Genomic DNA, 24,083 nt, shown 5'->3' on the forward strand with positions numbered 1-24,083 from the left:
CTTCTCTCTCTTCTTTCTCTCCCTTCTATCTCTCCCTTCTCTCTCTTCTTTCTTTACTTTCTTTATCTACCTTCTATCTTTCCCTTCTCTCTCTTCTTTCTTTACTTTCTTTATCTACCTTCTATCTCTCCCTTCTCTCTCTTCTTTCTTTACTTTCTTTATCTACCTTTTATCTCTCCCTTCTCTCTCTTCTTTCTCTCCCTTCTATCTCTCCCTTCTCTCTCTTCTTTCTTTACTTTCTTTATCTACCTTCTATCTCTCCCTTCTCTCTCTTCTTTCTTTACTTCCTTTCTCTCCCTTCTATCTCTCCCTTCTCTCTCTTCTCTCCCTTCTATCTCTCCCTTCTCTCTCTTCTTTCTCTCTCTTCTCTCTCTTCTATCTCTCCCTTCTCTCTCTTCTTTATCTCCCTTCGATCTCTCCTTCTCTCTCTTCTTTATCTCCCTTCTATCTCTCCCTTCTCTCTCTTCTTTCTTTACTTTCTTTATCTCCCTTCTATCTCTCCCTTCTCTCTCTTCTCTCTCTTCTATCTCTCCCTTCTCTGTCTTCTTTCTATCTCTCTATTCTATCTCTCCCTTCTCTCTCTTTTATCTCTCCCTTCTCTCTCTCTCTTCTTTCTATCTCTCTCTTCTCTCCCTTCTCTCTCTTTTATCTCTCCTTCTCTCTCTTCTTTCTATCTCTCCCTTCTCTCTCTTCTCTCTCTTATTTATCTCCCTTCCTTCTCCCGCTTCTTTCTCTCCCTTCTCTCTCTTCTTTCTCTCCCTTCTTTCTCTCCCTCTCTGCCTCCATTGAAAGTGTAGTACCTGGCGTTCGTCCAGCACTCCTTCATTCTTCCGTTGAAAACTCTCTTCATTTCTCTCGTTCCAAGGTAACTTTCAGCGTCTTCTGCTGGTTGAACGTCTGCCAGAGTCTTAAGAGCTTCTGCATGTTTTAAACGTTGACCTGAATCAACAGCAGGTCATGTTTGAGGAACAAGTGAGAAGGTCTTCGGATCGATGATGATCAGCAGACGTGTTTCTGCTCAGAGACGATGAAGGAAACATTGATCTTTAAGGTCAGTGACGAGAGATGCGTCAGTGTCGAGGTTGATGATGAAAAAGAGCTTCTTCTTTCCTTCTTTTCTTCTTCTTTCCTTCTTTTCTCCACGACTTCATTCCACTGTCGTCGCTTCTAATTCCTGCCGGATGTGGTTCTGAGGATTAGGATCCTGTATTGTTAAGTCTTCTCTGCGGGGGATCCAGCGCATGATGTGGTTTTACCAAAGATTTATGCCGTTCAGACGTTTCTCCGATTGTGATTTTTGCTTAAAGAACGATTTCCAGGTCAAAGCGTGAGCAGCTTCTTCTCGTGGCTTGTTAAGCTCAAAGGGACCTGGATCGCTCAATTAGAGAAGCAGAGAACGAAGCTCTTTTCTTTCTGACATATTCTTGGCCTCCACCTCTGGAGGGAATCTCTCTTCTATCTCTTCTCCTCCTCTGGTGCTCCAGCCAGGAGTGGAATCTCCCCCTCAGACTTCTCCATATTCCCTTCTTCCATCAGCAGATCCTCAGGGTTCCTCTGCTCCTAATTGATTTCCCCCCCATGTGTCGCACTCTTTCACTCACTCGCTCTGACAGCAAACATTCCGACTGACGTCTGGCAACTTCCAGTCGAGCACTTCCTCCTCCTGTTGGATTTAGAGACGAGTCGAAGCTTCTTCCCACATGTTTCTGCGGCAAACTTGCCCTAAATTCAACACGGGAACATTTCTCGTTTGCACTTCTCTGATCTCGCCACGGAAACGCTGACAGGTGTCAGAATTGGGAAACAGCAACGGGAAGTTGTGCTGACAACACCGAGATGGAGAGATGAGAGTCTCCGGGAAATAAAAGAGGAAACTCTCTGACAGGTGAGCAGATACCTGCGGGAGCGCAGATTTGACTGATCACCCAGAACATTTGATCCAATTTGGTATCAATACTCGTCCCTTGATTCGCGGAGGAAACAACAATCTTCTCCTCATTAGATCCGAACGACACTCGCGCATCAATTTTCATTTGTCTCGTCTAATGTCGCGCCTGTGGAGGTAAAATGGCTGACGGTGACTAAGAGCTGCGCGAGGAAGAAGCAGAAGATTCAGGTGTTTCTGTTGATTGACAGCTTCAAAGAAAATGATTAGAAGCATTGAAAATAAAGGGATGATGACAATGATACCATTCATTTAAATGATCAAACAATTACTAAATATAGTCAAACAATTTTTAAATATAATCAAACAATTTCTAAAAATAATCAAACAATTTTTAAAAATAATCAAACAATTTTCAACTATAATCAAACAATTTCTAAATATAATCAAACAATTTTCAACTATAATCAAACAATTTTCAACTGAAATCAAACAATTTTCAACTAGAATCAAACAATTTTCAACTATAATCAAACAATTTTTTAACTATAATCAAACAATTTTTAACTATAATCAAACAATTTTCAACTATAATCAAACAATTTTCAACTATAATCAAACAATTTTCAACTATAATCAAACAATTTTCAACTATAATCAAACAATTTTCAACTATAATCAATGAATTTTCAACTATAATCAAACAATTTTCAACTATAATCAATGAATTTTCAACTAAAATCAAACAATTTTCAACTATAATCAAACAATTTTCAACTATAATCAAACAATTTTCAACTATAATCAAACAATTTCTAAATATAATCAAACAATTTTTAAACATAATCAAACAATTTTCAACTATAATCAAACAATTTTCAACTATAATCAAACAATTTTCAACTATAATCAAACAATTTTCAACTATAATCAAACAATTTCTAAATATAATCAAACAATTTTTAAACATAATCAAACAATTTTCAACTGTAATCAAACAATTCTTAAATATAATCAAACAATTTTCAACTATAATCAAACAATTTTCAACTATAATCGATCAAGATATTTGAAATTAAAATGAAATATTTCCTACACACTTCCATGTGTGTTGTTGCTCCGTCACGTGACACTGATGACATCATGTGTAGATCAGCTGAGACGATCTCGTCACGAACACGTTGAACAGATCAAAGCAATAGTTCATTATTTCCAGCCTCGCTGTGATGCGTCTGCACTGACAGCTCATTTTCCAGACAATCCCTGCATTCAGTTGAAGACGGAGGGCGAGACGGAGCGAGGGAGGAAACACAGACGCAGCGAGAAAACAGCGGCGAGGATCTGCATTGCTTATTCATGACGGCGCCGCATGCTAGGTGTGTTAATAATCTCTGCAGAAAGCAAGTGAATCACGTTGTTTGTGGAACACTCGCCACAGATGGAGATCAGGAGGATCAGGAGGATCAGGAGGATCCTGGACCAAGGAGGGAGATTAGGAAGAAGTAATGTGTGGAGTCGATGGGCCGAGTGTGTATCCACACAAGGTGTGAGTGTGTGTACACAACCTGTGGAGTGTGTGTAAGTGTCGTTAAAAGTTCATCACGGAGAAGCGAGAGAAGATCAGACGAGCGTCGCGACGTGTGAGGATGGCGAACGACGAGTCGTGACTCATCCTGTGGAGGAAGTCTCCGGATCTACACACTGTTGTGTGTCGTTCTGCACACACCGTTGTGTGTCGTTCTGCACACACCGTTGTGTGTCACTCTGAACACACTGTTGTGTGTCGTTCTGCACACACCGTTGTGTGTCGTTCTGAACACACCGTTGTGTGTCACTCTGAACACACTGTTGTGTGTCGTTCTGCACACACTTTTGTGTGTCGTTGTGAACACACTTTTGTGTGTCGTTGTGAACACACTGTTGTGTGTCGTTGTGAACACACCGTTGTGTGTCGTTGTGAACACACTGTTGTGTGTCGTTGTGAACACACTGTTGTGTGTCGTTGTGAACACACCGTTGTGTGTCGTTGTGAACACACTGTTGTGTGTCGTTGTGAACACACCGTTGTGTGTCGATCTGAACACACCGTTGTGTGTCGTTGTGAACACACTGTTGTGTGTCGTTGTGAACACATCAGACTGTGGACGTCGTGTTGATGCCGTCGCCGTAGCAACACTGACAGAAGCTTTAGACACACACTTGAGAAGATTGTTGTCGTCACTTCAACACAACAGTCTGAACAGAACCAGAACCTGAACGTCGTTCAAAACTACGAGTCGTTGTTTAGTCAGATGTGACTCGAGGATTCTACCTTCTTCAAGGTCTTGGGTCACATGACTCTAACATGTTTGATTGTGTTAACATAACGACAACTTCATTGACTCTACACACTCACAGACACATGTTAGTGAAGCTACAGCCGATTGGACCACAAGTTACAACATCAACCAATGGGACGCTTTCTTTGTCATAAGCTCCGCCCACTAAGTGGAGCACTTAGAGATGTGATTGGATCAGACGTGTGTCAATCAAAACAGCTGCTGTTTGAAGATGAAAGTCATGAAATGAGAGATGTTTGTGATTCACTGACGTTAGGAATTAAAAGTTGTTTAACGTCAGAAAATCTTCTTTTATTTTGTAGATTTCTTGACTTTTATCGTTTCCTGAACCTTCACATCAACATGAGATAAAATGGCCGACGATGAGCTTTAGATTTGACACTTTCTTTTATTGTCATTGCACTGAAAACACAGCAGTTTCGTTGCTTGGCAACCGTTAAAAAACACAGAAGAGAGATGTATATAAAAAGTCTAATTATAAATATTAATAAGTTAAAAATAGTGCAATATAGTATCAACAGAATAAATGAATAACATTATAAATATTGCATATAATAAATAATGTATATCAATTATAAATACAAATAATTTAACAATAGTGCTTATATGTAAATATATAATATATATATAAATAGAATAAATACATAATATTTTAAATATTTAAAAGCTCAAGTCATATTTCATCAGAATGACGGTCAGAGGAAAGAATCTGCTTCTAAATCATCACAGGAAGCTCGTGGAAAACATGACTTTACCGTGATTGATGATTGATGATTGATGATTGATGATTGATTGATGATTGATGATTGATGATTGATGATTGATGATCGATGATTGATGATTGATGATTGATGATTGATGATCGATGATTGATGATTGATGATTGATGATTGATGATTGATGATTGATGATTGATGATTGATGATTGATGATTGATGAGGACGAGAAGATGATCGATTGCTTCTGCCTGAAGATCACATTTTAAAAGTTTTTAACGTCAGAAAATGTTGTTTTATTTTGTAGATTTCAGGCTTTTCCTTGATTTTCTGGAACTCCTGTTGTGTTATCAGTTTTATCTTGATCTTTAAAGTATGTACTTTATTGAGTATTGTTTTGATTGTTTAAGTTCTTTGTGACCCTGGTCTGGAAAAGCTCTATATAAATATAAATACAAATTACCTACTTATTTTTATCACTCATTTCCTGAACCTTCACATCACCATGAGATAAAATGGCCGACGATGAGCTCGTGGAAAGCATGACTTTACCGTGATCATGTGATTGATGATTGATTGATGATTGATGATTGATTGATGATTGATGATTGATGATTGATGATTGATTGATGATTGATGATTGATGATTGATGATTGATGATTGATTGATGATTGATGATTGATGATTGATGATTGATTGATGATTGATGATTGATGATCGATGATTGATGATTGATGATTGATGATTGATGATTGATGATTGATGATTGATGATTGATGATTGATGATTGATGAGGACGAGAAGATGATCGATTGCTTCTGCCTGAAGATCAAACTTTAAAAGTTGGACGTAAACATCTGCAGTGTTGAGGAAAACATGTTGAAAAAAGCTCATTATCGTGTGATCCTCTGAAGATTGCATTGATCAGAGGATCTTAATTAAGAGACGATAGGATTGATGGCGACTCTGTGGTCGTCGGTGCGAGAACACAAATGATTTCTCTCACAGTCGGTGATACTTGGCTGTTCCGTGTCAGACTAATTCAGCGTAATCTGGCTGAGCTGGAGATAAAGCATGTTCACTGTTATTGTATCAGTAATGGGATAATGTTCGCTGCACTCGCCAGGCAATTCTTATCTCCACACAATTAGCATTTTACAGTGATAATCTTATCTGTCCATGTAACTATCACTTAAGTCTGTGTCGTCGTGCCTTGATTTCCTGCTGCTCCTGCAGCTCTGTTTATTAGAGCAGCTCCAGTAATTGTCTTCATTTATCATCGTGAAAATGTTTTTGCTCCTCGCTGTGTGAACGTATTAGTGTCTGATTCACCCCCCCACCCTCCGCCCCTGACCGGCTGGGACGCTTCTCAACACCTAACCCACCAAACGATCTCCTCGGAGTCGCTGCAGGTGGGAAGAAGCCGAGTCAGCGACGGTTCGGCCAAACGATGAGTCAGCGCTGTCCATCATGTGGTTTGTTTGCTCAACGGACGCGTCGCTGCCAGGATTCCTTCGCCGGCCGAACGCCGAGTCGATGCTCGCGCCGTCACCGTGACAACTTGAGCTACTTTAAGAGTCTTCCGTGTGTAAAGTGCACTTTCAGGAAAGTCAACTTGACGTTCTTGATATTAGGATCGATGACGTGCAAACACTGATATTCCACGTCTGGAATCACGAGGATAATAAATAGTAGCTTCTGTTGAAGGGAGCGTTCAGACCTCTGCCAAGCAGCTCGTCCACTCAGAGATGAAGTCAATATTCCTCACGTGTTTTATTGTCTGTTTACTGTTTGAAGGAATAGTCGACGCTTTTATCAAGTCAAAGAAAAACTATAAAACAGGAAATTATGAAGACTTGTGTCTTTTTATACATTTAAACTTTCTGACTTTCTGTTCATTTTGTTTTTCTGATTCATGTTTAGAACGTTTTTGTTTTTTTACCGTATAGATATTTCCTTCTTTAATTCAAAATCTGTGCTTCATGAAGTAATATTAGATATAGATATATCTACTATATATACAAACATTATTAACGATCACACCTTTAGAAATATGTCATTTAAATATATATTTATTCTTCTTAATTATGAGTTTATCATCGTTCTTTAAAAGAATAATGTTCTTGATTCATCTACAGACAAACACATCAACGCTCACATGACCTTCTGAGGTCATCAAGTAAAGACGAAGGATTGTTTTTGTTTTTTAGTTTGATCCGTGGCTCAGTGGAATGTGACTTTGAGTTTCTCGTGCTAGTTTTTCACTCTTGCTTCACTCTTTTTTAGCTCATTTTTTGCTCATTTTTAGCTCATTTTTAGCTCATTTTTTGCTCATTTTTTGCTCATTTTTTGCTCGTTTCTCACTCTTGCTTCACTCTTTTTTAGCTCATTTTTCACTCGTTTTTCGCTCGTTTTTCGCTCGTGCTTCACTCTTTTTTCGCTCGTTTTTCGCTCGTGCTTCACTCTTTTTTTCGCTCATTTTTCGCTCGTTTTTGGCTCGTGCTTCACTCGTTTTTCGCTCGTTTTTCGCTCATGCTTCACTCGTTTTTCGCTCGTTTTTCGCTCGTGCTTCGCTCATGCTACGTTCAAAGACTGGCTGTGAGGCTGGAAGTGGCCAAGATGCTCGTGAAGCTCCTGCCAAAGCGACGCAGTCGTCCAGGGCTCCCAGGATATCAGACACCAGCCGGACTCAGCTTCTGTGGGATGAGTCTGGCAGCTGGCCCGCGGCCCAGATATAATCAGCTCCATTACGAGTAGAACCGACGGTCGTTCAGGAGCAGTTACGGTGACGCGGATCCATGAGGTCCATGAAGAAGGTCCACAAACATGCTAGTGTAGCACCTGCTGTTATGTTTGACTGAAGATTCTGCAACAATATGTTGTGGTTTCAGCTCAAATGTTTGTGGTGATGCGGTCCGAGTGTCCAAGAGGTCCTTTAATCCAGAGGCACTAATGTGAAGCTTTAAGCTGGACACGTCACTGATGGAGATCCGCGGCGACAGAAGTGCACGTGTGACACAAATAGGGCAGAATTAGAGACAGACAAGCCTGCAGTCGCTGCACATCCAGCATGTCGTGGCAGCTCTGGGGCGCCAACCCAAGACGTGTGTGTCGGTCGCAGCATTGTGTGGATGTTCTGCTCACACACTTCCTCACATACGTCCACATACATGTGGAAATCATGGCAGCTTCAGAATACAAAGAGACATTTATCAGTGCAGCTGTGCCAGGAGAGCGAGGAGGTCTCCTGCAGCAGCAGCTTCAACCTCCTCGGCCTCCTCACCCACTCCAGATACAGACCCTTATTTGGACGCAGCATTGTCCTGTTTCCTCTTGATTTGGTTTCATCCCGGCATCATCGTTTCCTCCGAGCCTCTCAACTAGAGGGAACACGTGAGCGGGAAATGTTACTTCCTCAGGCTTATTGCCGTAATATTTCCATATTCTCCCTTTTGCCTCATGTATATTCAACAAATCATTTATTCTAAAAATGTTTTATAGTCACGGAGACGCTTCTTGTTCCTGCTTCTCCGCTGCAGCTGCAGAACACGGCAATATGTGCCGGGATTATTGCTCGGCAGAAGTTTAAGAGGAGGTTAAAGCGAGGTCGTCCCGACCACGTCGATCATTACAATCTTTCATTCACCAATTAGTGTCACGGTTTCCTCGCTGTCCTCCCGGTGACCCGCGGAGCAGCTTCACATTGTAATTCAACATCTCCACGAGGTCTCGGAGCCAGAGGTCTGCAGCCACAGCCCGGTGGATGAGACTCTTGTCAGGGTGATACACGAGAAGGTTGCTGGTTCCCTTCCGGGTGCCTTCTATGTGGAGCTAGAACGTGTGTTTACTCCGGGTACTTCGGTTTCCTCCCAAACTCCAACAAATGCAGAGGTCGGTTTATAAACAAATAGTAGGAGTGAGTGAATGTTTCTGTCTCTGTGTGTCCTGAGACGTGTTCAGGTGTCCCCCGCCTCTCACCCTGAGTAGCTGGGATGAGAATAAACCGAGCATTCAAAGAGATATTTTCAGATCTATTTGCTGAACCAGTGGCTCTCACGACGAGGTTGATGTATTTGGCGAGATGTTGTCCTCTGAGGAGCTTCGATTGCAGGAGGAGATGGCGTGGGAAGAAGATGAATTAGAAGCTCAACCTTCTAACCTGCTGCGATGAATCACGGCTCCTTCGTAAAGAGAAACTCATCTACTTCCTGCTTTGAGAGACTCAGCGTGAGTGAGATCCGCCGCCGTTCGGATCCACAAACTCTTATTAACTTCCAAGAGCATCAGCGTCGACACGACCGCGAGACAAACCTACAGCCGTCGCCGTCTGTCACCGGAGGCTCCAGCGAACACTTCCATAATTAATAGAATGTGTCGTCTCATCCAGTCACTTCCACTCTGTGTCAGGCAGGACGGTGTGTTTTAGATTCCATTTTATCTTGTCACCGTACGCCGCCCGCGCCACCTCTCCCCAGATTCCCGCTTCCTTTTAATCCTCCTGCTCGCCCAGATAATTCCAGCCGCCCCTGTAAGTAGGACATGGTAATGCGGCGCGAAGAGGAGCAGGTAGAGATGGAGGAGATGGAGGAAGAAAGAGAGGGTCACGTCAGGAGACTCGCAGTCAGTCGAGGACAAAAGGAGGACGTTTGCCAGCAAGACTCGGTGCATGAGGATCTGACTCCGTATGCGTCGCGATCCGTGTCTGCAGAGTTAAACCGCAGCAGCTCCGCACACACGGTCCGGACCAGCAGGAGGAGGCAGGAACTCGTGGGCATATGCAGGTTGATATGAGCAAGTGTGGCGTACGTACGGTGGTGGCCGCGTCCGATACACCGGAAGTAATTGGATTTTTCTGGGCCCGTGCGCTCTCATGACAACACGCTGAGCTGCGACATGGAAGGTCTTACGTGTGGCAGGACAACAAGCTGCAGCCGAGTGGAAGTGACAGGTGTCCAAGATCCCATTCCCTCAGTCCTGGTGCAGTCAGTGGAGGAACGTTCCTGTGGTGGAGCCACAACCACTGAACATGTCCTGCTGTTTGACCAGCAGCTGCAGAAGGACATTATTTACCAGGTTTACTCTCGTTTCAAACGTTCTTACACGACTGCCTTCGTGAGGCTGTTATATAACGTCTGTAGTTCTGGTGTTTTCATCAATATGATGCATTTATGACTCTTTATTTATTACTGCACTTATGACTATAACACAATCATCTAGTAACTTCATAACATATTACAAATAGATTCAATAGATTTAAAGGCTACTATTGTTAATCAATCTTCATCCTGAGAATTGTATCAAATGCATGACGACCCTCGAGTTGTTTGTACAGGATGCAAACATTTTTCTATTTTTCCTCCTCACGCGACGACTTTAAAGAAAAATAAACTTTATTTATAGCGAAATGTAACGCAGGACGTTACTGCACGAGGAACATTTGATGATATTTGTGGCGCTGAGGCTCAGGTGCTCCAGCAGGTGGCGCTCACACAGGATGTTGGGCGTCAGTGGAGCCACAGATCCTTCCCTGTCCTCCTGCTCGCCTTGTCTTTAACGAGGACTGCATGAGAAGAAGCACATCATTAAAAAGAGCCATTGAGAGTCTTTCCTGAGCCATTAAAACAAGCAGCCGACCTCGCTCATTACATTTGATCCTCCCCTCTAAGCAGGCAGGCGACATCGGGCTTTTAAAAGTCATCTTTGGCTCGCGGGCTGCATCGCCGAGCGCGTCCGAGCGACTCGTCTCTTCTGCCCACATTAAAGAAAGTGCTCTAAAGTCATTGCGCTGCACAATTACACTTAAACTCATACAATTCACACGACTTGATTTCCATTATTCCTGCTATGTGATATGATAATTATGCTAATGTGTGGCCCTCAAGGAAATCTCTTTTTAGTTGCAGCACAATATTATATGTAAAACAATCTTTATGATGTAAATGAATGAAGTTAACTTGTGGGCGCGTGGATTCACTTCCCGACGATCTCGCGCCGGAGAGAAGCGAGAAGATGAAGATCAAAAACAACGATTTTCTTCGTTTCTCCAGAAGATATTCCGTGTTTTTGTTGACGACTGAACTGTTGTCGAGAGATGATTTGAAATATTGAATATTCCTGCAAATATTGATTCAAGTTTTGGAGAATCTGTAAAACAATAATTATCCAGAAGTATTTCAGTTCATCTCTGGAGATAATTAGAGATTTCCTTCTATTTTTTTTTTTTGCTCCAGATTTGCACTTCAAAAAGTTTCACTTCCTTTCGCCGTTAAGACGTTCAAAAAGTCACTGGTAAGACTTTGAAATCTCTAAGATCACAATCCAACGTGTGCAACTTTCTTCTCCCTCCGACCCTCACATGCGTCCCCATTAAAAATGTAATTTAAAGTCTCGTCGCCTCTGCTGCTCCACTCAGGGGTTCAGGAGAAGATGAGCGAGAGCTCGGTCAAGCTTAAACACTGCTTTTGTCGCGGCGTATTTAAAGATGTCCTCGTGAGCTCGTGCTGTGATGAGATGAAGCTGCATCTACAGACTCCAGTGTCGATCCAGTGAAGAAGATCACGTTCAACACGTTCAATCAGATGATTTCACTCCTTGTTTGAGCCTCCAGTAGTTAGTGTCAAAAGATTGTCTTTGTTATGGTTTAGCTTGAAACTCAGCTTGAAATGTAGTTTTTTTTATTCCAAGTATTTATAACATTTGATCTTTTATGAGAACTTTTCTTCAGTTTGATATTTGATTCAAATATTCAAAGATTCAAAGTGTTTTATTGTCTTAGGTATTACGTACCTTGAAATTCTTACTTTGTACCCCCAACAAAAGTGCACAGTATAAACATATATGTATATAAATAAATATATACACATTTGGAATAACTAAAATCTAAAAACACAGCAACAAAGTACAAGCAGTGCATGAGGTAGATGTGGATTAACTGTTGAAACATTTTTGAAAATATATTTTTAATAAATGTTTCTTTTATGCTTTTTTTATGATAATCTTTTAATATATAAAAGTTAACACTATGAGTTAAATGAATACTTTGATTTTGAGGTTTTATTGTTTATATATGTTTATATATATTTATATATATATATATATATATATATATATAAACAATAAAACGTCAAAATCAAAGTATTATTTTATATATATATATATAATCTGACTTTAAGTGCCTCACAAAAGTCCTGCTTTATAATTCTCTCTCCACTGTTTAACGGCAAACCTTCTACGCTGCTTTATTCTGAGAGTATTTTCGTCTCGTTAAACTCTGATACAAACCATTACTGAGGTCTTCAGTCTGAGCAGGATTTTGTCAAAAGTCTTTTTTCTTGGTGCTTTAATGGCTGAGGCGGCGAGCGCTGCAGTCCTTCCCTGCGGCACGTGTCTTGCAAGTCAATAGTAGAACCTGGAGCGAGAGGAAAGTGCTTCTGAGCCGCTCGACCTCCAGGTGCCGCGGACGCTCGCCTGCACAATAAGGTGATGTTCGCCCACGTGTGGCGTCGCAGCAACGAGACTTCTCATTGGCCGGTGGCTCTCCAGCAAACTTGCGGGTGACATCATGATTAAAAAAACAAAAGCCTTTTCTTCTCCCGCAGCTGCTTAACAGATGCTGTTTGTAGCAATTTAGAGGCAAGTGCCGAGTTTGTCAACAACACTTTAGATATTCATTCTTTATGCGCAGCCGGCGCGTGATTGGTCGAGCCTGCAGCGAGAAACCCTTGTTACATATTGTTACTATTATTATTCATCGATACATGAGTGGATACAAATACTGAAGCTGGTTCATAGTATCTTAGTTTTCAATGAACTTCATCTTCAGACCGAGATATTTCTCAAGAAGCGACTTTTGTAAGACGTCGAGAAAAAAGATCAATAAAAAGACGGCCTTGATATGATGGAAGGCCTGAAGAAAAAAGAGAAAATAGAAGAAAGAGAGTTTGTAAGTAAGGATATTATTACCTTCTCAAATATAATAGAAACAAATAACATCATACACTACAAACCTGTGGATAATGATTGATAAGGTCGGTTTAATTGAAGAACAAAACAAATAATACAACAAATTAATTTTATATCAAGAGAAGACATGCAGAGGAGCAGGAACCACTTTACAGACCAATTTATTTGTAAGTTCTATTAAAAATAAACTGTGTCTATATGTTCAATATTCTAGTTATACTCTCACCACATGTGACATGAATGTCAAAACACTTCAAACATTATCATTAAACATTTATCATTTCAAGCTGATACAAGAGTCATTTGTTTGTTCATTAAAGTTGTCATTTTTTAATCGATATACTTGTTGTTGGAGGTGAATCTTGGTGAAAAACATGATAATAAAACATGAAAACCTGTCGTACAGGTGATGCTAACAAGCTAGCCACATTAGCACGTGGATGCTAGGATGCTACCTTAGCGTCGACAGATGAATCGTGGACTCTTTATGTGAGTCACATGATTCAAACGCTCTGGTTTCGCTCGAGCTGCGCTTTAATCTCGGCGCCGTCAATAATTCATATTTAACTGGTGCAAATGGTTTGAAAACGTCGCCACGAGTTCCTCGTCTGCGGTAACGAGACGAGCCTCTAATCTCTGCCACAATTAATATTTGACTGCGAGAGTCGAACGATTTCGCTCGGATCGGCGAGAAGTGGCGAAGATTTGAAGGAATCGCTGTGACGTCCACGAGACATCAGTGACGAGAGGAGGAGAGGACAGAAGGAGGAGAGGAGGATGGATCTGAGGTGCGATGGAGCAGATGTTCGGGGAGAAGGAGGCGATGCTGTTGTGCAGAGAATGATGGCTGGTGGCGCAGAAAGGCTGCCCCTCCACTGTTTGTAAAAACAAGACCATCACACTCCATCTTCGCTCCCCCGCTCCAGCCAGACCTCCGGCTGATTTATAGCCACTGAACTGGCCGAGACGACAGCGACGCTCGTGGTTCTGTTTGGATCTTCATCCGGTGGAGAACTGAGACGCAGATCCACAGCGATCATGACCCGCTCGTGAGTCGCCAGTAGACGAGCCAAGAGTGTGACTGTCCGGCCTGGTTAGTGCCGGACCACCAGCTCGGCTGTGATGAGGAGCGACGGCGTTCGCTTCGTTTGCATCGAGACTGAGGAGTCGACGTCTGCGTCACGTCAGTCACATGATGATGTGTTTTCATATTTCACTGCAGTTGATATTCAACAGCACTGTGTCCGTTCCTGCTTGAAATCATATTGTATTTGGATTATAGTACCTTTATTACATTCTATTATATTTCAACATTGTGTGTTTAATTAATTTTAAATTAAAAATGACGTGAAAATAATCACAGCGTTAATTTTTGTGTCGCAATTAAACTCTCGGTCTCTAGATGGCAGCAGTCGTCACGTCCTCCACAGCTAAAGTAAGAATGATGACTGAGGACGAGAGGATACTGTGAGTCCAGCAGCTTTTAAAGCTGATGTTTGGACATATTTTGGTTTGAAAACAAATGAAAGTAGTTACGACTTCAAGAGTCATGTGGTCTGTAAATACTACAACACCAGAGTCAAGTACTGGACAATACTACACATATATACTTGTTACTACACTATCACAACACCAGAGTCAAGTACTGGACAATACTACACATATATACTTGTTACTACACTATCACAACACCAGAGTCAAGTACTAGACAATACTACACATATATACTTGTTACTACACTATCACAACACCAGAGTCAAGTATTGGACAATACTTCACATATATACTTGTTACTACACTATCACAACACCAGAGTCAAGTACTGGACAATACTACACATATATACTTGTTACTTCACTATCACAACACCAGAGTCAAGTACTGGACAATACTACACATATATACTTGTTACTACACTATCACAACACCAGAGTCAAGTACTGGACAATACTACACATATATACTTGTTACTACACTATCACAACACCAGAGTCAAGTATTGGACAATACTACACATATATACTTGTTACTACACTATCACAACACCAGAGTCAAGTACTGGACAATACTACACATATATACTTGTTACTACACTATCACAACACCAGAGTCAAGTACTGGACAATACTACAGATATATACTTGTTACAACACCAGAGTCAAGTACTGGACAATACTACACATATATACTTGTTACTACACTATCACAACACCAGAGTCAAGTACTGGACAATACTACACATATATACTTGTTACTACACTATCACAACACCAGAGTCAAGTACTAGACAATACTACACATATATACTTGTTACTACACTATCACAACACCAGAGTCAAGTATTGGACAATACTACACATATATACTTGTTACTACACTATCACAACACCAGAGTCAAGTACTGGACAATACTACACATATATACTTGTTACTTCACTATCACAACACCAGAGTCAAGTACTGGACAATACTACACATATATACGTGTTACTACACTATCACAACACCAGAGTCAAGTATTGGACAATACTACACATATATACTTGTTACTACACTATCACAACACCAGAGTCAAGTACTGGACAATACTACACATATATACTTGTTACTACACTATCACAACACCAGAGTCAAGTACTGGACAATACTACACATATATACTTGTTACTACACTATCACAACACCAGAGTCAAGTATTGGACAATACTACACATATATACTTGTTACTTCACTATCACAACACCAGAGTCAAGTACTGGACAATACTACACATATATACTTGTTACTACACTATCACAACACCAGAGTCAAGTATTGGACAATACTACACATATATACTTGTTACTACACTATCACAACACCAGAGTCAAGTACTGGAGAATACTACACATATATACTTGTTACTACACTATCACAACACCAGAGTCAAGTACTGGACAATACTACACATATATACTTGTTACTACACTATCACAACACCAGAGTCAAGTATTGGACAATACTACACATATATACTTGTTACTACACTATCACAACACCAGAGTCAAGTACTGGACAATACTACACATATATACTTGTTACTACACTATCACAACACCAGAGTCAAGTACTGGACAATACTACACATATATACTTGTTACAACACCAGAGTCAAGTACTGGACAATACTACACATATATACTTGTTACTACACTATCACAACACCAGAGTCAAGTACTGGACAATACTACACATATATACTTGTTACTACACTATCACAACACCAGAGTCAAGTACTGGACAATACTACACATATATACTTGTTACTACACTATCACAACACCAGAGTCAAGTACTGGACAATACTACACATATATACTTGTTACTACACTATCACAACACCAGAGTCAAGTACTGGACAATACTACACATATATACTTGTTACAACACCAGAGTCAAGTACTGGACAATACTACACATATATACTTGTTACTACACTATCACAACACCAGAGTCAAGTACTGGACAATACTACATATATATACTTGTTACTGCACTATCACTGTATATCCCTATATATCGTATCCTTGTATCATCATACACAACAACACACTTTTGACTACACAAACCTATTAATGACGCCTCATAGCTTTGTAACTAAATATCAGTCGAGAGGTCGTACGTGTTTGTGAGTCGACAGTTTGTTGTCATCATGCAATCGTAGTGTGTAGTAGAATGTGTGGTTAAAAAGCAGATTGTGTGCAGACAGGATATTGTGTGTCTGCAGACACACTCTGTAGTTCCTGCATGTGTGTCCTTGCTATCAGCGCCCGCATCAGAGGTTCCATCTCGATCTGTGTAGCACCAATTTAGATTTAATCAATCTCTGCCATGTGACTGCCAGGATGGAAAATTAATTTGCAGAGTAATTAGAAAACAACAGTTTCAGTCTCAGTTATAGGACGGAATAGCAACGAGAAGACTTTCATCTTCTGGACGTTTGTTGCTTGTATTTCACTGAAAACATTGAGATTCATGGACTCATATATCAGTGACTCATGCTTCAGGATTTCTACGATGTTAATAAAGTCTTTTCTAAATGTTTCCTGCTGATCATCAAGATAACAAATCATTGTAACATATGTTCTCTTGAAAATGAATAATATGATTTCAACGCATTGCTTATTTAATTTATGTGTATCTAATAGTTTTTATCTTTAATGTCAGTCTTGAGCTTGAATATATACATTAAGTCACTTCATCTTCTACATTACTGTGGTTTTCACAAATCATATTTAATAAAACTGACATTTAGGGATGTTATAGTTTGAGCTAAGAACGATAAAGAAGGACGAGAAGGTGAAAGGATGGATCTTGAAAGGTTAACGTGGAGAAGCTTGACATTATTTTAAATTGGCAGCGTGAGCTTGAAAGTAGGATTGAGAAGGTTTTTGATCTATGTGTGAAGAAAACACGGCTGTGTTGAGGTTAAAACACACACTGAGATGTTTGCAGTCAAGCCTCGAGGCTACATGTCGTCTTCCTTACGATGTTCTCCTGCACCTGCACAGCTTTACTCCGGGTACTCCAGTTACTCTCCACAGTCCAAGACGACTGATCGAGTCTCAACTGTCCAGGTGTGTGTGTGCATGATGGTTGTGTGTCTCTGTGTGACGATAAGAAGATGAAAGAATGAATGAGTTCAGTTCATTCTTTGGAAATAAACAAGTGTCTTGTTAAGTGTTCGACTGTCGTCCTGAAAGAAGAGATCCAACAAAAGCACGAGTGGTTTCTTTGTTCTGCTCTTGATTTGTTTTTGCTGATTCATGTTGGGACACAAAACAGCGCCTCCAGCAGTCGGACTTGAAGAAGACGTGTACGTGGAGCACGAGGGTAAATTGAGCGATGAGCTTGTCAGGCTCCGGGATTCCCAAGCTGAGGTAGAGATCTGTAAGCTATCGCGGTCGGACACTTTTATCTGATTGAGGAAATGTCAGAATTGAATCAGTCGGCTGCCTGACTGCAAATTGGTAACGGAGTGAACACTGAGGCTGGAGTCGCTCTTCCCGGAGAAGAATAAAGTGGAGAAAAAAGAAGATACAAAAAGACCTCGAGAGTCAAGTATGAAGACGATACAATAGAAGAAAAGATTAGGAGAATACATTTGATGGATGGAAACACAATCGATGGTCGTACGTTCGTCACAATGAGACTCTCAAGATGTTTGTATCGGATCCGTGAGGACGAGCGACGCTTCAGAGCCACTGAAGAAAGTCACAGTCGACTCAAACAAGTGACATCACCAGGTCTCAGGCAGGTTCTCCTGACCCTGACCCTGAACCAGGTCCTCGGCAGGTTCTCCTGACCCTGACCCTGAACCAGGTCCTCAGCAGGTTCTCCTGACCCTGACCCTGACCTAGGTCCTCAGCAGGTTCTCCTGACCCTGAACCTGAACCAGATCCAGAATGAAACAGAACCTGATCCTGTTTTAGACCCAACTGTGAAATATATTTTGAACACGTTCTAAAGAAACATCAAGAGCAGGTTCAAGCAGCACTTCTATGACACCAGGAAACACTTGTTATGTTATGAAGAAATATTTGGACGATATTTCTTTTCTTAATCGTCATCATTTGTTGATTTTATTGCCAAACAAACTTGTTTTCATTGAGGGATCATCGGATCTCGGGTCAGTCCTCTCGTGTGTCTCCTCACAGCTCGGCTTCTTCTCACCAGCATTAATCTTGTACTTGTGAAGCGTCGCTCAGTAATTATTGCATACTTCCTTATCCATGGATATAATTACAAGGACTTCCTACAACATGCTCCACTCGTGCTGGAGAGGATGATTGGCAGCTCATTCATTCTGATCATGGTGAACACAGACTCTCAGCAGGAGTTTCTTTCACCGTCTCTCGCACAAGATACAAACAAACCGGCTGCTGAGATGCTTTCATCGCTTCCTTACATCATGGATTTTTAGGAAGCACGAAGTGAATCGCATTTTGTAGGTTGACGGAATCTTTCCCTGGAATTCATCTCCAGTCTTTCAGAGACGCATCCGTGTTTTATGAAGCTGGAGCCGAGCAGGATGTGTGAGACTTAATGGCACTCTGGGTTTTTACGACGGCGTTTACAGCGCAGGCTATAGTTTCCTGGAGGAAAGTTAACTCTATATAAGTTACTCAGACACTTGGCCTCATGTTTGATATTAAATATTTCAAGAGTGTGAATGAAAATCATCAACTTGAGGCCAGTCGCTCTGGCGTCGCCATCTTTGTTTGTGAGAGCATCAGACGAGCGACTCGTGGATGTTTGTGAGATAAATACAGTGTTGGTGAATCAAGTGTTTCATGTCATAGATCTATTCTGTTCATCTTTATTTCAATCTTTCTTCTATTTTTACCAGAAACCACACGTGCCTGACATGTGTTCGACATCTTTAAAACCATTTTCTTTTCAAGCTTCATGAAACAGTCGTCGGCTGTCACCCTCTAACATGATCCGTAACATATCATCATCGGTGCATGAATATGTATTGATTTAAGCTTTTATTGATGCGATCAAAGCAATACTGGAAAAACTTTATCAACAACTTGAAGAGGTTTTGTTTCTTTTTAACCGTCAGGTGTTTCCGCGCTGACATGACTGGACTTGTGACGATTACGTTATAAAAGATCAAATGACAATTTAAAGTATCGCTCAGTAAAGTCGACTCCCTGTCGTCGCTCAGTTAGAGCGAGTGGGTCTTTCTTTAGAAGCAGCGTATCAGTACCTGAAAGCCAGTCTGCGATCTTTGAAGCATCGATCCCGGGGGTCTGCGGAGTCGCCTGCTACGAGCGCAGGAAAGAAAAGGAGAAAAACAGATCATTAGTAATTTTAATTAGGTGATCTGTCAAGCTGCGATTGCCAGATGTAAGCGTATGCATTTAGGTCGATGGCAATCCCTTCACACAATCTCCTCTTGTCACCTTGGGCCTCTGGAGCGGAGGCTGGCTCTCGCTCAGATACAGGACCCAGCAGGGGAGCTGGAAAGTGTGTCATTGCGCTTCACTTTGGAAACTTGATCCTCAAGATTTACAGGCAGCTGCAGTCGAACATGAAGTTGATATTTGCTCGACGTCGAGGTTTTGTGACATTTTGATTGATTATCATGGGATTATTTAAAGACGGCAGAATGAGAAAGTCTTATTGTATTTGAACACATCACTGGATAATGAACGAACTAAAGATAGTTTAAATTAAAACTGTGATACATATTAAAGATTTTTGGGCAAATACTTTGTTATTAGGTTCAAGTCCGCATTAAAAGTATTATGGGATTGTTTGGAAAATGTTTATTTGCATAACCAACACTGGAAGTAGTTTCATGCTCCAGAGACAAATCTTATTTTTGCTTCAGCATTAAACATCATTACATATTTATGAGTCGGCGCCAGATGACGGAGGGAGGGAGTGAAAGGAAGACGACGACCAGCCCCGGATCTTGTCTGGTGTCTCCCTCTGTGAGAGATCATGTTGCCACGTTTCATCAGGGCTCGGCTCCACAGAAGAACTCATTATACAAGTGCTGCAGATGCACTTTAGATCTAACAAGACGTAATTAAATTGACGTATCAGAAGAGCACAACATGTTATCAGCTTGTAACCCTAAACTCATCCACATCCAGGAATGAAGGAGTCGTGTAAGACTCTTCATCTCGGAGCTACAGCTGGACATTAGCCTCATTCAAAGCATCTTATATTGATGTCGACCCCGTGAACCTGACATGTGTCATCCCTTCATCCTCAAACCCACGAGTCTTTTGAGAGTCGACTGGACAAAGATTCCTTGACGGCTTCTTTAATCTGCCAGACTTTGAGCAAACCTTCTGCGACTCCTTATCTGAAGGAACTTTGAGGAAGATCTGTCCGGCTCAGATCATCTCTCGCCGCCTCGACCGCGTCTCACATGTGTCAGCTTTAGAAAGAGAAGTTGAAGACGAGTCGTTACAGGGTTTTATCTGACGTGAGTCACCAGCGTGAAGGATTAACTTTTATCTTCTTTCATTAAACATCATTAAACATCATTTATCATCCATAATATGTTGAGTTATTAGCTATTGATTCGTTACAAACGTGTTTAACAAACTAATGGTAGATCTTTGGGTGCTAAGATAACACTTCGCTGCAACACAATATATGTGAGAATATTGTTGTGGCGTAAAGGGTCGTTGGTCCAAGATCACTGACATCATCCTAGACTTCTCCAGCAACTGGAGAAGCTAAACACACACTGAGACATGGGAAAAAAACTTATATAATGAGATTTGGAAACATCTTGTGGAATCAACTTGGCCGAGTGTCCAGAACGTCATACCAAGGAGGTCCGGAGGGCCGACCCCACTGTGTCCTGTATATGAATGATGTAAAACTATGATGATGATGCTGATGATCGTAAGGATTGCTTTGTGAATGACCTGCTGGGCTTCGACCCACAGTTTATCAAATCATCCCGTTGACCTGGTCTGGGTTCACTCATTTCCAGTCGACAACCTCTTGGTTCCTTCTTCTATAATATTAACGTGGACTTCTTTTCTCTCCTGCAGATCCCATTGAAGGGTTCCACTGCCAGGACGAGTGTCGTATTCTGGGCCACTCGGACCGCTGTTGGATGCCGCGGGTTCCGGCACGAGCCAAATCACCGGAGCACGGCCGCAACGTCATCGCCCTGTCCATCGAAGCCACCACGGTCGAGGTGCCGCACTACGAGGACGGCACCGCCAAGAGGACTTTTGCCACCTTCGGCAAGGACGGGTCCGAGGACGTTGAACGAGGAGAGTTTAAACTCAAGCGGACTCAGGAGTCTCAGGTGTGCAGCCCGAAGGCCAACGGAGGCGCCGTCCGTGAAGCTGGCAACGGTCGCGAGGCCTCCAGCCCCATCACCTCCCCGGTGCACCTGAAGAGCCCGCTGTCCAAGCCCTCGTCCGCCTACAACACCCTGAAATGCCGCGACGCCGAGCGGATCGCCAACCACAGCCTCCTGCGGCAGCCGGAGGGTAAAGACAGTGAGCCGTCCGTCAGGGAGATCAACACTCTGCTGCACGACGGCCGCGACAAAGAGTCTCCGAGCACCAAGCGCTTGAAAGACATCGTGCTTTAGCTTCTCTATGAGAAGACGTGCTCACACGAGTGTCCGCTCACGCAAACCCTCCTGCAATAGAACAGTGCTGCTGTGGAATAGAGACACGATCACACGTCAACAATCAGCTCGGACCCGGAACTTTGTTGTGCTGCAGCCCAGCGTGTGCTCATGCCAAGGTAGTGGACGTGGCTTTGTTGTAGTCGCAGTCGCTTTTTCTGTTTGTTCTCATTTGTATCGGTCTGCAGTGGACGGGCAGGTCGGTCACTGCCGACTGGACTCGGGCCAGAGAGGCCGTCCGGCTCCTCGTGCCAGAGCAGGACGGGTCCGGACACGCCGGGTCCGACAGTCGGTTATGCCTTCGAAACGACTTTTGTATCACAAATTGCTATTTGCCTTCTTTGGTTTTGCAGATTGTTCAAGCTGCCAAACTCGCTTTGTTCCTTTGTATAGTGAGCTCTGTCCGAGTAATAAATAGTCATCGATAGTCATCTGTTCATCTTAAGACTCTTCTTAGTTTCTCTTCCACATGTTTCTGTGCAATGGTGAGGAGACCTGAGGGAACGCTCGTCCCTCTCGCAGTATTTATACTTCATCACAAATGGAGACGAATGAACTCTTCTTATCCACGAGTCGCTTTGAAAACTGGCAGCAGGACGAATTCTTGTGTTGAAATTGAGTTGTTTGAAAAAAAGACTGTGTCCTGAGCTCAAACTTGATTGTAGCGACTGGAGCACACAGTAGGACTTCAACGCTCTGGTCTTGTACTTTTTTGACTTTTGATTATGGGGCTAGGATAGAAGGGATCGTCACTCTTGTCTTGCTATGTGGAACTCTGTATAGGGTTTATCATTTTTAATAACCTGTTGTTATGTGACAATCCCTTTAATGTTTAGTTCGACAGAAAAAACAGACGTCGGTGTTCAACTGAAGCTTCAGCAGCGTTTGTTACACAAACACAAAGAAAAAAAACAACAAAAAAAACATGCCAAAATATATTTTATAAATAATTTAAAAATGTATAATGAGAATATTTAATGATGTGTGGTTATTTTATGAGTAAGTTATACTTGAGATTAACTTGCTTTTATTCATTTGTCTTTTGCTTTTATATTGAACATGATTTGATTCTTTTTTTGATCTTTTTGGAAATGAACTTATTTTTGTTTACCGTGTGACCCCTGGCAACTGTTGACTTGCAGTCTACCTTGTTGTAAAGAGTTTTTATTGGTCAGTTCTTGTGCCATCGATTTCTGTGTGGACTACTAGAAAATGTACAAAAGAAAAATCCAAAACAAAAAAATATATAATAAAACAAAACCGAACAAAAAAAATTTACACAACACAAAAAAGCGATTTCAGCACCAACCGAAGTGTGTCAGTGAGATGGAGTGAGAAGAAAACCAAAAAGATGCAAACAGACCTTCATGGCTGAAGGGTGTGGAGAAGGTTAAAGGTCACAGATGAACCGCGTCCATGTTATCAAGTCCAGGCTCTGGTGAGGGACCATCAACGTAGCTTTGCACGAGTCACAGTCGTGTTAGTTTGTCTCGGCGACAGGTTCAAGTCACTGGAACAATCAGGGCTCCTCGCGTCACCACTTGAAGGTTGAATGAACGCCTGGAAGAACATCTCGTACGTCAGCAATATGGTTTTGATGCTACACAGTGAAACGTGAGAAGCTTGAATGGGAAACACGTGAACTAGATCTTGTAGCTGAATGTTTTGCTGGCCTCACACTTGGCTTCTGGCAACGTGAAAATTGGAATAATCACTGAATGTATACAGCAGCTTATAATTAAACTATTAAATGTGATCATCGTCGTCTCGTCTTCTTTGTTCTCGACCATCATTCAAAGACTGAAGCTCTGAACACTCGTGTCGTCATCACACGTCGCTGAGATTCTGATCCGAGTGTTGCAGGTCGTACTCTGTAAAAATATCTGCTCACATCAGAGCCTGGAGGCAGAAGATAAACCTGCCACGGTTGTCTCTCAAAATAAAATGAATTTCACAGTAAAAAAAATATATTTCCTCATGAATCTAGACGCTATATTTCAATGTTATAATTCCTTTTAAA

At 41.7% G+C, this 24,083-nt stretch overlaps 1 protein-coding gene across 4 annotated transcripts in view; it reads left to right on the top strand.

Annotated features, from left to right (window-relative positions):
- The window catches only part of pcdh19 (protocadherin 19), a 56,696-nt gene extending 32,877 nt beyond the window's left edge, over positions 1-23,819 (top strand). For all 4 annotated transcript variants that reach the window (XM_087799078.1, XM_087799077.1, XM_087799080.1 and 1 more), the window contains exon 5: positions 21,471-23,819. In XM_087799078.1, coding sequence (XP_087655204.1) covers positions 21,471-22,024 — 554 coding nt within the window. In that variant the 3' untranslated portion in view covers positions 22,025-23,819. The remainder of the gene's footprint in view (positions 1-21,470) is intronic.
- Positions 23,820-24,083: the final 264 nt, after the last annotated feature.

Source organism: Callionymus lyra, chromosome 9 (assembly GCF_982586985.1).
Source record: "Callionymus lyra chromosome 9, fCalLyr1.hap1.1, whole genome shotgun sequence".
NCBI classification, from domain to species: domain Eukaryota; kingdom Metazoa; phylum Chordata; class Actinopteri; order Syngnathiformes; family Callionymidae; genus Callionymus; species Callionymus lyra.